Genomic DNA, 13,808 nt, shown 5'->3' with positions numbered 1-13,808 from the left:
TTGAGTTGGAATCAGGCCTATTTTAAGCCCCACAGCTCATCTGTGTCCTGATGGGGAGAGAAAGCCCAGCTTCTCACACCTCGGACCCACAGAAGCTGACTGGTCGCCCCTCACAACACGTCAGTGGCTCTGGGAAAGGCACCACACACTCCCGTCAGCATGGAGTCTCCTGCCGAAATCTGGAAGGCAGCGTCCACCTCAGTTTCCCTACCCGTCAAATGGGTGAGATACCACCGGCCCTATTTAGTTCACGGGGAACCTGGTCAGGATGAAAAAAGAAACAGTGGGAAGGGGCTCTGCAAAGGACTGGGCCCACTGCAAAGGGCAGGAACAGGCCTCAGAGCAGCTGCCGGCGCTCCTAGAGACCCCCCGGCTGCTCGCCGCCCTTCCCCACCCCGCCCGCCCGTCCTGCTCCTTGTCCGGGAGGCTGCCTGCATGGCTGGGCCTCCCACTCCCTTCCTGCAGGCTGACAGGTCCGGCAGCACAGGCAGCAGCAGGAGATAGAGCGGGAGAGTGAGGGTGGGTGTTTAACACCCTCCACCTGGGTGCTGAGGGCTGGCTGCAGGTGCCCCAAGACCACAGCTCCTGTCCGGGGACGCTCCCTACCAGTGGGTGCGCCTCCCAGCAGTCAACAGCCCAGGACTAAACCATCCCTTGTGGCTCCTGATGTCCTGCCCGCACCATGTGAATAGGCCCCCTTGTTAGAGGCCACACCATGTTAAAACAAACCTCATTAAATTACCCGTGTTGGGTGCTTCATCTGTATCCGGCCTTTATCTGGCCTGAACCGTGCCAGCGACCCTGGGGCCTCACTGGCCTCCTCCCTTTCCTTCCTCCGGCCTCACAGTCACAACAAAGGCCACCAGCTCTGCGCCTTGCGTTCTAACCATCATCTCACTCAGTACTCGTAACAGCCTCTTGGGGAAACTGAGGCTTAGGGCGGCTTTTACCTGCCCAGGGCCAAATAGCTTGTAGGTGGAAGGGCCAGGATTTGCCCCCAGGCCCTCTGACCCCATGACTTACATTTAACCACGACCCTCTCCCACACCAACCCCCCAGCCTTTCTGGTAGGGAAGCAGCCACATGTTTAAGCCGAGGTCCATGATACAGTCTATGTTCTTCCACATACACGTCTAGCTGTGGGGCCACAGGCTCCACCTGGCCACCTAAATCTCTTTGTTTACTAGCTGTGTGGCTCTAGACAAACTACTTAACCTCTCTGTGCCTCAATTTCTTTATCAGCAAAATGTAGAGATATATAGTACTTTCCTCAGCGAGTCTTTGTGAGGATAAAATGAGTTAATATGTATGAAGTCCTTAGAACAGGGCCTTACACAGAGAAAGGGCTCAATCAGGGTTATGAATTATTATTACTACTGTTGTTGCTGTTATTATTATTTCCCAACTTACCAAAATTCTCTCCCCCCCAGATGTCCATCTGGGCATCATACTTTCCCAAGTGGTTAAACCAGGACTTGTCAATCACGAAGATTCCTCCGGCTATGACAGGCGTCCTGGGAGCAAGGAGAAGAAAGAGCAATACATGTGCTTAAAGGCTGGGAGCGGCTCCAGACGGCCCCAGTGCCTCCTTCCAGAATCCTCTGCTCAGAGTCACTGGGGCAGGCTGTCTGGCCAGCTCCCTGCCTCTGTCCTCTCTGCCCTGGGGCCCAGAACAGAGTCAGTACGTAGATGGTGCACCCTCAGGAGCCCTGGCGACTGAAACAGCCCCCCAGCAGCCTCCCAGGCCCCGGACCCAGGAAAGGAAGGGGTCTCCCCAGAGCCCACAGCGGCCCTGACCTTATGGGCTTGGTGGGGTCTGTCCGGGCAATCTTCTGCTCAAGAGGGATCTGCTCCCACTTGAAATGCAGGCTCCAGTCGAATCCTAAGGGACAGAGCAGGGTGAGGACGGGACTCAGGGCAGAGCCCACAGGGAACTGCTGCCCCCTCATTCTGACACCCCTCAGAGTCTCCCCTGGTCAGAGGCCAGCTCGAACACGGCCCTGGGCAAGTCACGCGGTCATGCCTTCATTCAGAGAGAGGTGGGTCCCTGCCCTCATTGTTTCAATCTACTGAGTAAGACAGCGACTACAAAGATAAATCAATAAACAGAGCATATGTCCGTTGGGGTGAAAAGTGCTTAAAGAAAAGAAAAGAAATGAAGAGTGTTCTTGCTACTCTAGTAAGGGTAGTCAGGGAAGGCTCTCCGATGGGGTGACATTTGAGTAGAGACCTGAATGAAGGACTGATCCATGCAGATATCTGAGAAAAAGGAATTTGGGGTGTGTGGGGGGTCACAGCAAGTGCAAAGGCCCTGAGGTGATTTCCCAAAGGGGAAATGCCTGGTTCCCTTCGGAATCCCACTCAACCCCAAGAGCTAACTAATGGCTGTGTCCATTTATTGGAAGTCTGAGCCCTGAATAGGAAATCCACCCTGCCTGCCAGCTCCCAGCAACAGATTCTCTGGAGCAGCCTGTCCCAACGGGACTGTCTGCAGTGATAGAAATGCTCTGTATCTGCATTGTCCAAGATGGTAGGTGCTAGCCACGTGTGGCTACTGTGCTCTTGAAATGTGGCTAGTGCAAGTAACTGCATTTTCAATTTTATTTAATTTTAATTCATTTAAATTTAAATAGCCAAATGTGGCTATTGTCTACTTTATTGGACAGCACGGTTCTAAAGTCTAGACCGGAGGTGACCAAAAGAAATGGAATGCAAGCTACATCAAAAAGTAAGAAGAACATATGAATTTAATTTGAATACTATATTTTAACACAATATACCAAAATATTGTCATTTTGATATGTAATCAATATAAAAAATTACTAATGAGATATGTTCCATTCTTTCCTACTAAGTCTTGGAAAGCTGTTGTGTATTTTATACCTACAGCACATCTCAATTCAGACTGCTCATGTTTCATGAGCTCAATAGCCACGTGTGAGAGAGCCTGGGTCTAGACCATCCAGGTGTACCTGCGAGGAATTCATGCAAGGTTGGGGGCCCCTCCCCACCCCCAAGATGGCTGTCACGTCCTGTCCTCCTCCCAGGACTTGTGGCCAGGTCCCTGGGCTGGCAGCATTAGGAAAGGGTGTGTCAAGGTTTGAGGGGAGGGAAAGACGAGAGACTAGCTTGGTTCTGCCACTGATTGTGCCAGGAGCCTGCAACTGCCAGCGCTGGCCCTTTGTCCCCAACCTCAGGGCTCTACACAATCCCTTTTCATTTCCTGGAGGTGAAGAGACATGAGACGCTCTGGCAAGGCCGGGAAGAAGAGCACTACGCTGGGGCTTTTGCCTGCCCTCCCCTGCCTCCTTTCAGGTCTAGAGCCCCTCCCCTGGGAGCCGGACCCACCTCCGCGAAGATCCGCGGACGCGGCAAGATAGGCAAAATTGTCCAGACTGATGACATCGATGATGGGGCTCACCACGCGGGTGTGGTCCTAGGAGAGGAAACACGAGAATGGGGCGAGGCCAGGGACTCTGCGAGAAAAGGCCCAGCTGCCAGCTCTGGGAAGCAGTTCTCTCCAAGGCATGGGGCACTCAGCACTGCCCGCAGGACATGGCAGGCTCCCGGGAGCTGTCCTGCATCACCACATCCAGGCTCCTGCAAGGTCTCACCTGGGTCCCCTGGACACAATGCTCTCCCGGCCTCCTCCTCTCACATCACGTTGAGCCCTGCTGGGATCTCAGCTCCTCAGGGAAGCCCTCCCTGATTGCTGCAGACTGAGGATTTCTTCCTCTTTTAAGCTACTCTCACAATTACAGTTCAGACCATTTCTGGGACAGTGAATCATATGCTGCCTGAAGTGGCTCTTCTGTTGCTGGTTTGAACTGTTGTCTTATTAATTATCATCCACCTTTGTATATGTTTGGGTTGAGTCTTCCCAAGTGGATCACTAGCAGCTTGAGGGCAGGGACCCTGCAGTCCCTGTGTAACCTGAGTGTCACTCTTCTCATGCTACACCCACTCACTACTCCCTTCATCGCCTCCCAGACACAAATCCACCTCCAAATCGTTGGTGGTGAATGTCAATTTTACTCAAGATTTTTTGAGCGGGGAGGGAGTGGCGGTGGATTCTATCATACACCACGTGCCCTCCATCCCTCTCCAGGGAGGACACGGAGCACAGCCTCATCTTTCTCTCTTCTCTCCCCGCACTCTGCACTGACCCTCAGAATCCTCTGGTCTGCACTTGGAATCCAGCTCTGGCCCTCAGTTCACACCCCGTCTCAGGACGACGCAAGAGCCTGGGACGTGGCAGATGAGGGGAGACCACCCACGGTTCCTCACAGTGCCCGGTGGCGCCTCATCTCATCTTTTTTATAGACTTTTTTGTACTGAGATGTAATTCACATTTTTATCACAATTTTATTAGATATAACTGACATACCATAAAATTCACAATTTTAAAGGGTACAATTCAGTGATTTTTAGTATATTCACAAGGTTGTGCAACCATCACCACTATCTAGTTCCAGAATGCTTTCATCACCCCAACAAGAAAACCTGGACCCACTAGCATCACTCCCCATTCCCATCATCCTTCCAGCCCCTGACAACCACTAATCTCCTCCCTATTTCTATGGATTTGTTTTTTCTGGATGTTTTGTATAAACGAAATCATGTAATATGTGGCCTTTTGTGACTGGCTTTTCACTAAGCATAAGATTTTCAAAGTTCATCCACATTGTAGCATGTATCAGGAGTTCGTTCCTTTTTATGGCTGAATAATATTCCATTGTATGGGTCTATCACATTGTGTTTGCCCATTCATCAGTTGATAGACATTTGGGTTGTTTCCACATTTTGGCTTTTATGATAATACTGCTCTGAACACTCGTGCGCAAGTTTTTGTGTGGACAGACATTTTCAGCTCTCTTGGGTAGATACCTAGCAGTGGAATTGCCTGGTCACATGCTAACTCTATGTTTAACCTTTTGAGGACCTGCCAGACTGTTTTCCAAAGTGGCTGCACCATTTGACATTCCCACCAGCAGTGTGCGAAGGCTCCTATTTCTCCACATCCTCATCAGCACCTGTTACTGTCCATCTTTTTGATTACCGCCATCCTCGTAGGTGTCAAGTGGTATCTCATTGTGCTTTTGACTTGCATTTCCCTAATGACTTAATAAGGTTGAGCATCTTTTCATATGCTTATTGGCCATTTGTGTATATTCCTCGCAGAAATGTCCATTCAAATCCTTTGCCCAGTTTTAAATTGGGTTATTTGTCTTTTTATGGTTGAGTTGTAATCGCCTCATCCTTTCCTCCATCTGTCCAGTCCTCCCCATTCTAGAGAACAGCAGGCACACGGCCTCCCTCATGTCTCCTTAAGAACACCATCCTCTCCACCCTCCTTCTCGGGCTGCCTAGGCTGACCCAGAGCCCCACCCCCACCCCCCACCGCCCAGCACAGGACCCTGCCTCCCCCAGGAGGAGTACAACAACACCTTTTTCACAGTAGGAGCTTATATCTCCCCCAGGCTTTCATCCAATTTAATTCTCATAATATCCTGCTGGGACAAACATTACAATCATCCCCATTTTGGGAAGAGAAAGCTCAATGAGGGGAAGTCACTCAGGAGGAAGCAGACCATTGAGGCTCCCTACTCTGCCTGCCCAGCTTCAAAGACTGTTCATACTCCCTCATGCCAAGATCATGGCGGGCACATCCCGAGGGCCAGAGCTCCCCCGGGACGGACAGACTCACCTCCTTCACCCGCTGCAGCATGGGCTGCAGCCACTCGGTGTTCACTTCGCAGTGGCTGTCCAGAAAGGTGAGGACGGCAGCTGTGGCCACATCTGCCCCCCGAACTCGGGACCGGATCAGCCCTACAAGTGGAGTGGACAGAGGCTGGTGCCAGATGGAGCCAATTTGCTCCCTGCCGCCCCGCAGAGTCTCAGGGCTCTCCGCCCCTTCAGCGGCTGAGGTTTCCTCTGAGTTATGGTGATTGATCTTTGCTTCGTATTTGTTTATTTCCTCCCTCCTTCACTTTCTTTCTCTCATCCACCCATCAACCATCATTACTCCAAGGTCATTCTCTGAGGGCCCTCCATGTGCCAGACCCTGTTCTGGGCTCGGGGGACACACTGAGTAACTGTCAGAGTTAATGAATGAAAATTGCAATAAAGTGTGGCTTGGTACCAAAGGAGAACCAGGAGCTAAAACCCTTTCCCCCCACCCCTCGGGAACCTCAGGGCAGTCCCCCCCTCCAGCTGCACCATCACGTGTGACATGGAGAGAATCTTCTAGACCAAGACAGGCGGAAGTTAGTATGTCAGCCCCTTCATTCACCGTAAGCATGTTATTTAACGTCTCTGAGCCTCAGTTTCTTATCTGAAGATTCAGAGAGAGAATAGTCCCTGCCTGTCGGCGAGGGAGCCTGGCGCCCAGGAGGCCTCCACCTGCAGACTCTGCTCTGCCTCCACCCCATTCCCTGACAGGCTCACCAACGGCTCACTGACCGTCAGAGAAGGCCTCGCTTTGGGCAGCCCCATGGTCAGGGTTGGGACTTGCTTGTCAGGAGCGAGGAGGCCCAGCTGGTCCTGTTCCCGACAGAGCAGCCCCCGGTGCCCTGTGAGCTGTGGGGACGGAAGGGCCTCACTCTAAGAGCTTGAAATACAAGTGGCTCATGGAGCGAATTCCCTGGCCACACCTCTGCCCGGTGCCCTGCTGCTGTCCTGCTGCTGATCCACCCATCTGTGCAGCAGTCCATCTGTCCCTTCCTTCCACTCCCGCTATATCCCCAGGCCTAAAGGCATCTTCAACCCTGTGCTTGGGAGAAATTTCTCTCTGGCCTCTTCCACTCCAGTCTGAAGGTCCCCTTGGCCTGATTGGTCTTTCCTAAATGTGTCCATCACCTCTCTCTCTGCCTGTCTCAAACCTTCAGTGGCTCCCTACTACCTGCCTTATCAAGTCAAAATGCCTTTCTCTGGTTTCCAAGGTGGTCTGTCATCTATCCTCACCCACCCTTCCCTCTGCTGACCAGGCCCCGATTGTCCTAGGAAAGGAGAATAAGTAGAGGGGGGTTAAGAGGTTGGGCTTTGGGGTGGGTCCCCCTCCCCTGGGTTAGAATCCTGGCTCCTCTACTCATCACCCCAGGCAAATTACTGAACCTCCTTAAACCCCGTTTCCCTATCTGCTGTTCTGAGGCCTGAATGTGGGAATGCAGGCAAGTGAACGCCTCTCAGGATGGGCGCTCGGGAAGAGGGCCGTCAGCACTACCTGTGTGCCCTCCTGACCCAGGTCTTTGCCTGCAGAGTCCCTGAGCCTGGATGCCCTCCCTGGACCCCCTTCACTGTCCCACAACCCCTCACCCAAGCAAGGCCCCTCCCTGATATGGCTCCTCTCCTGCGCTCCCTCTCCCCCCGCTCCTTTCTACCCCGACATGATCATAACCAGCCCGTGCTGCCGTGATTCTGACTCTTTGGGGACGTGATAAGCTCTCCGAGGGCAGGGGCCACGTTTCATGCTTCCTTTGTGTCCCCTAGAGTGCTGTGCACAACCCTGTGCCATGGGTGATGCTCCAAAACACCTCCTGATGGCAGTGAGGTGACAGCACCGACTTTCTCAAAGCGTGCCCTCTCAGTCCACCCCATGTAATCCATACAACCGCCGCGCAAGGCAGAAAGGGGACCATTGTTATCCCCATTCCCAGAAGAGACAACCCAGGCCTCCTGAAGCAGAGCCACCCCAGTCATGTTACGACAGGGGCTGACCTGGGATGGCAGGAGGGTCCTTCCACAGACCTTGGTCCTGGCCACCAGGGATGCAGCAGCCCCATGCTGGCTTCATATGATGTGGCGCCAAAAGGGAGTGGGGAGGTGCAGAGGTCTGGAGCCAAATGGGTCTGCAGCAGCACCCAAGGTCCAAGAACTTACCTTCCCGCCGGTCGTTGCGCAGGCACTTGACCTTGGGGATCCTGGTCAGGAGCAGACAGTCTTCAGCTGAGTGGAGAGAAGGAAGCAAGCTCATTCAGATGTGGGCATCCGACCACAAGTGGCTTGGCTGCCACTGGAACTGCCCAGGAGCTGTCACATACCAGGCCCAGGAAAAGGGCCGGGGCTGGGGAGGCATGGAGGAGCATAGTCATCTCCACTGGCCAAAGGATTGCCCGGTCCCCCATGGCCAGGCCATTCTGAGGAATGCCTGTACTTATGGCATTACCCCCAGGGGGCACCAGAGGGCACCAGCACAGTCAACGTCTATCACCCATGGAGCTGGACTGAAGGGATGAGCTACACACGGCAGTTGTATAACTAAGGACGATGCTGATGTTGTTTCCATCTTTTTAAATGTCATCTCACTGGTGTCCCATCAAAGCAACACTCCTCTTTCCCCTCCTTTGACACCAGCGAGCAGAGCCAGAGAGGGCACCTAGAAAAGACTGAAGATCCTGGCGGGGGCAGAGGTCAAGAGTGCTGGCCTCAGCATTCTGGGGAAATGGGGGTTTGGAGGGGTGCAAACGCAGAAGGTGGATACTTACGGTCTGAACTGAAGTCGTCCACTAAAATGATTTCCTGGATCAGGCTGGCGGGAGTGCGGTTCAGGACACTGGAGCAGCGGTGGGGACAGAAGAGGCCAGGTTTAGGGCCACCTTCCAATTACCTCTCCCTGCCATGGGGCTCCCCCACCACCCAGCTTGGGGGTCAGCACACTGGCCACAGGCAGCTGCTTGCAAACCTTCCAGGCCTTGATCTGTGGCTGAGGAGCCGTGTGTTCCTCGGGCTCTTCCGAGGACGCGCTGACCCTGCTGCCTGGAGCCTCGGGCACTTGGGACCCGCTCCAGACAGGGGTGGGGGCTGCTCTAGTTTGGTTGTTGGGCAGGACCTGCAGCTGCTCTGGCTGCCTAGGCTTAACCAGCCCTGCCGGGGCAGCCCCAAGCTGGACCTGGAACCCTCTGCCTGGAAGGCTAATGAGGCTCCTTCTGGCCTGATGGCTCAGGAGTGGTGTTCTCAGGAAGCCCCCCACTCTTTCCCTCCCACCATCCCTCCTCTTCCTCCACTCTCTGGGAAAGGAAACCCAAGCTTCTTCAATCCTAGAATACCACCGGCACTCCTTTCTGAATCCTATTCCTACCTAAGTTCATTAAAGAAATGGGGTGAGGAGGAATTAAACTTGACCACAGGGCCAAGCTTAGGAGATGAAGGGGCACCTCTCTCTGAATCACTCACAGGAGCCGGGGCCTCCTGGGCTGGCATCCATCCACCTGAAGCCTCACGCCTATCCCTGCCTCCCTCGGCATTTCTGCCCTTGTCTTGGGGAACCAAACTTGTTTTTGACTCGGCATCTTGCTAACAACTGGCCTTCTGGGGTCTCTCTGACCCTGATTCATCAGCCCCAGCTTCTCAGAAGGGCAGGACCCCCCTGCCCAGGGTCACTGGTCTTCATGCATCTGACAGCAGCACCATATCTCAATGCCCTCCGCTGCAGGGGTGGAGCAGATCACCCCGAGGCTGGGGGAGTAGCACCATTGAGCTGAGGGTCCCAAGGCGGGGCTGACCTCTTCACCGTGCGCAGGAGGGTGGAGCGGGCCTCATTGTGGAAGGTGATGATGACACTGGTGGCCGGCAGGTCCACAGAGTAGGACACAGATGGGCAACTGAGAAGGGAGCAGAGAGGTCAGAGGGCAGCTGTGGGAGCATCCTGAGGGCAGGCTTGAGGCTTCTTTTTGTCCAGCCTGCTGTCCCTCTGGAATACCTCTGTGGGACAGAGAAGCCAAGCCTGAAACAGGATGTGGGCCCTGCCCCTCCACGCCCACACTCCAGCCCACTCAGGCCACCCAGCCTGGAGTCCTCCGAGGGAAGCCACAGGTGGGGGCACCTGCCCGGGCCCAGGCACTCTTTGCCAAAGACCTAGAGCATCCCCAGTCACTGAAGCATTTGCAGGCCTCCGACTGTGTGCAGGCACAGCACCAGGCCCCATGATCCAGCCCTGGACCAACAGACAGAACTCCCTGCCTATGGAGCAGCCATGAGAAGCAAAATGCGGGAGGGAGGAGAGCGAAAACAGCCTCTCTTTCGTCTCTGATACTCTGTCGCTTCTTCCTTCTCTTCTCCTGGCTCATGACATTTGGTCGGATCTGGAGAAGAAGTGTCCTGTCCTGCCTTCCTGGGAGTTCCTCCCTCTCACTGTCCAACACTGACAGCCCGGCTGTGACACCAGGCAGGGGAGCGGGCTCACTCCTCCCCGGCCCCGGGACCCCTGGAGGAGACAAAGCCTCTGAGAAGACTCCAAAGGCAGCTCCCGCCGCCTCCCTCCTCCCCCGGCAGCTCTGTGCTCCCGGCTCCAGACACATTTTTGGCCCACTGGCTCCCCACTCCTCAGGAAAGGGAATGAAAGCAATCCATTCTCGCCAGCCTTCATCCCTGCCGTCTCTGCAAATGCGTTTATTCGTGCTCCTGGGGCCGGCGCGAAGGCAGCTGCGGAGCTGGTTTTCATGGCAATCTTCTTTATTACAATTGCTCTCTGACTATTCCAGCAGTGACTATTTTTTCATTTCGGCATTCATTCCACTGACAGCAGCTTACAGCCCAATTCCCAGGCCCATTTCCTGCCCTGCAGAGCAGACCCGGTCAGACAGGCAAGAGTTCCACCAGCCTGGGACCTCCCCCCACCAAGGGGAAATCCTAAGAGGCTTTAAAATAACTCTCCTTGAGGGAGGATGTAGGGGAGAAGAAAAATTCACCTCTGACCCCCCCATTCCACCACTCCCCTGCCCTGAAGCCCCACTTGCCGTGTGTACCATCTTCCTGCGTGGATTGGAGGTGAGGGTGGGCTTGGCCTCCTGAGACAGGGAATGCTGGCAGAAGCAGCCATCTCCTGTGCGCCCAGACCCCCAGCACTGACCTCTAGGCCCCAGGCCTCTGTCCTTGAACTCTAACCATCTTATGCCCAGGAAGGAGGGAATCTGGATAGCAATCCCAACCTCCACCTGAAGGTGGCCAACCTACCCACACCCCATCTCGGGGGCGGACTTGGCCTCCTCCCCACCGGCCCTGCAACCCTTTCCACTCTGCATTTCTCTGGGGTTTATATCTATGATGACGGGGTTTTATCCAGCTCCCAAGAGCCAAGAGCCTCTGAAGAGGTGTGTCCCATGCCTGTGTTTTAAGTCTGGGCCTGGCGGGGTTTTCTCTCTGATGCTGGTAGGCCTGTCTTACACAGCTTAGGTCTCTTTGCTCCCCTTGATGGGGGTTCCCTAGATTGAGGGCTGAACCAGGAACTAGCCTGACAGTTTGGAACCCAGCAGCAGCTGCAGTTTGGAGGGCCCAGGGCAAGAGTGTGCCTCACCCCAGCACACACAGCTCCACCATGGGAGCCTCTACCCACCAAAGCCAGCACCTCCTTTGCTCCCCCTACACATGTGCCCACACACACACACACACACACAGATCCTGATCCCCCTCGGGCTTCTGAAAGGGCCAGGCAGCAGCTCCGGGGCAGGAGGGGAGGCCTACCTCACCACCCCACACTGCCTTGGATCCAAAGAGTCTCATTTTAAAATGCCTGGAGCCCCAGGAGGAACTCTTCCTTCAAGTTCTTCGGTGAACACCTGAGAAGGTTCAGAGCTGGGGTGGGTGGGAGTGAGAACAGAGGTGACCCAGGCCAACCTCTCGAATCACAGATTTGGAACCTCCAGGCCCCGGGGTCTAGGTGGCCACGTAGGGCTGCCCATGAGAAGTCTCCTAGTGGTGCTGTATGGACATAACCTCCCAGGCCCCGCAGTGCAGGCAGACACGAGGGGAGACTGCCCCCGGACTGACTGAGAAAGAATTTCCAAGGCCGGAACTGGCCATTAGACCTGGGTGGGACCTTCCTGAGTAGCAGGATTATCGCCCTATTTAGCAGCATGCGTGGTCTCTGGAGGCTGACGGTGCTGGGCTTCCAGGACAGTGAGGACAGTCTAGGACTCCCCCAACAGCACGTCCATCTCGCCTTGCACAGGCTGTCAAGCCCACTGGAGTTCAGGCACAACTCCATGAGTGACAGGGAAAGTGCTAGAAGCAGACCTTTATCTCACATACATCTTTTGTGCTGCGGAGTAGCTGCGTCAGAAGGAAAAGCAATCTTGACCCCAGTCATTCTCATCTACCCTCAAACCAGGACCAGCCCAGCGCTGGGTCCATAGCTGGAGCCAACACCGCCCATGTTGACCATTCAAAGCTGCAGGTAGATGGGTGGGTCAGCTCCCACAGCCCCTCATTGCCCTGTTAGATGTCTGCATGGAGCGCAGAGGAGGCCCCCAAACCAGCCTAGGCTGGCAAGGAGCCTTCCCCCGAGGAGAGGACACTGAGAGGAGTGGTGAAGGTGTGTGTGTTGGGGAGGGGGGTTCAGGCAGAGGAAACAGCGGGGTAAAAACAAGGAGGGAGGCAGGAGCAGTATAGGACTGCAGGAGCATGACGTGCTAGGGGAAGAGGAGCAGGGCCTCAGAGGGGAAGGGGCCGCTTGCACTTCAGGGTGAGGAGCTGAGACTGTTCCAGTAGGAGGGGCAGGCAGAGCAGAGACTGGATGTGGCGACCCGTATAACTTAGATGGGAGACAACAAGGGCCTGAACCCAGGAGGGGGGTTGATGACGTGCCCAAGGTCAGCCACTCACACTGAGCACAGTCAGAGCTGGGAATAGTGTGGAAGGCGTCCTTGACCCTGGTCTAGGGCCTCTCCTTAGTTCTCACTGGGATAACTAAGAGCAAGACTGGGAAGCATTTCTGGGAGTTGCTGAAAAAGCAGGGGCAGTAGAGTGGGAAGAGAGGAAGGAAAGGGATGTCAGGGGCCGGCCTCGGAGCCAAGTGGTTAAGTTTGCACACTCTGCTTCGGTGGCCCAGGGTTTCAGCAGCCCAGGGTTTCGCTGGTTTGGATCCCGGGCACGGACATGATACCACTCATCAGGCCACGCTGAGGTGGTGTCCCACATAGCACAACCAGAGGCACTCAAACTGGAATACACAACTATGTACTGGGGGCTTTGGGGAGAAGAAGAAAAAAAAAGAAGAAGATTGGCAACAGTTGTTAGCTCAGGTGCCAATCTTAAACAAAAAGGGGGGGGGGGATCCAGTGTGGCAGCGCACAGTGCACAGCAGTCCACCGACGCACAGTACAGGCAGGGCTGGCGGCCCCCCTTCACCTCAGGCACCACCAGTGGGGCACCAAGAACGCCCGGCTCGCCCACCCCTCAGACTCCCTGTGGTCCCCTGGCAGGTCACTCTCACTGGGATTCCAGACTGAGGTGCTGAGGGGCCTCCCTCGCCGCAGTTGGGAGGTCTCCTTGGCCTTGTCAGGGCCCCCCCAAGGTCAATGACATAAAGGGAGTCAGGACAACCACTGAAGGTGAAGGTTTGAACTGAGTCTGAAGAAATCTTCCTCATTTCTTAAATCCACATGACTGAGAGAAACAAGCTAACTGGTACTGGCCCTTCCCTCCCCCTTTCTCTCTCCCTGGGCACAATGGAGGCCACACCTGTAATGGCGGGTGTCCCGGATGGGCCGGTCTGGGCTCAGCTTGTCACTCTCCAGCTGGTTGAAGGCGTGCTGCCGATAGGGGTCCTCTCCAGCCTTCAGCTGCTTGGCCGCCAGGTAGGCCTTCTCATCAAAGCCTTTCGAGGGTGTTCCTGTCACCTGAGACAAAGGTCAGCATCAGAGGGGCCACAGGCAGGAGGATAAAGTAGCCACCATGTGTAAGCACTTACTGCCAGGCGGGAGCCAACTGTGCACCTCGTTTGTACCTTCCCCAGCTCTGTGAGCAGAGATCGTCATTCCCCCACTGCACAGATGAGGAAACTGAGGCTCAAGAAGTTAAAAACAGTACCCAGA

General features: G+C 54.9%; 1 protein-coding gene across 2 annotated transcripts in view; it reads right to left on the bottom strand.

Moving 5' to 3' along the window:
* The window catches only part of GALNT16 (polypeptide N-acetylgalactosaminyltransferase 16), an 87,720-nt gene that overhangs the window by 18,394 nt on the left and 55,518 nt on the right, over positions 1 to 13,808 (bottom strand). For both annotated transcript variants that reach the window (XM_070594135.1, XM_070594134.1), the window contains 8 exons: positions 13,456 to 13,613; positions 9,501 to 9,599; positions 8,484 to 8,551; positions 7,879 to 7,944; positions 5,708 to 5,829; positions 3,349 to 3,436; positions 1,798 to 1,882; positions 1,411 to 1,514 (listed from right to left, as the gene is read on the bottom strand). In XM_070594135.1, coding sequence (XP_070450236.1) covers positions 1,411 to 1,514; positions 1,798 to 1,882; positions 3,349 to 3,436; positions 5,708 to 5,829; positions 7,879 to 7,944; positions 8,484 to 8,551; positions 9,501 to 9,599; positions 13,456 to 13,613 — 790 coding nt within the window. The remainder of the gene's footprint in view (positions 1 to 1,410; positions 1,515 to 1,797; positions 1,883 to 3,348; positions 3,437 to 5,707; positions 5,830 to 7,878; positions 7,945 to 8,483; positions 8,552 to 9,500; positions 9,600 to 13,455; positions 13,614 to 13,808) is intronic.

This window comes from Equus przewalskii, chromosome 25, assembly GCF_037783145.1.
Source record: "Equus przewalskii isolate Varuska chromosome 25, EquPr2, whole genome shotgun sequence".
Lineage (NCBI taxonomy): Eukaryota > Metazoa > Chordata > Mammalia > Perissodactyla > Equidae > Equus > Equus przewalskii.
This window is presented reverse-complemented; position numbering and strand designations above follow the sequence as displayed.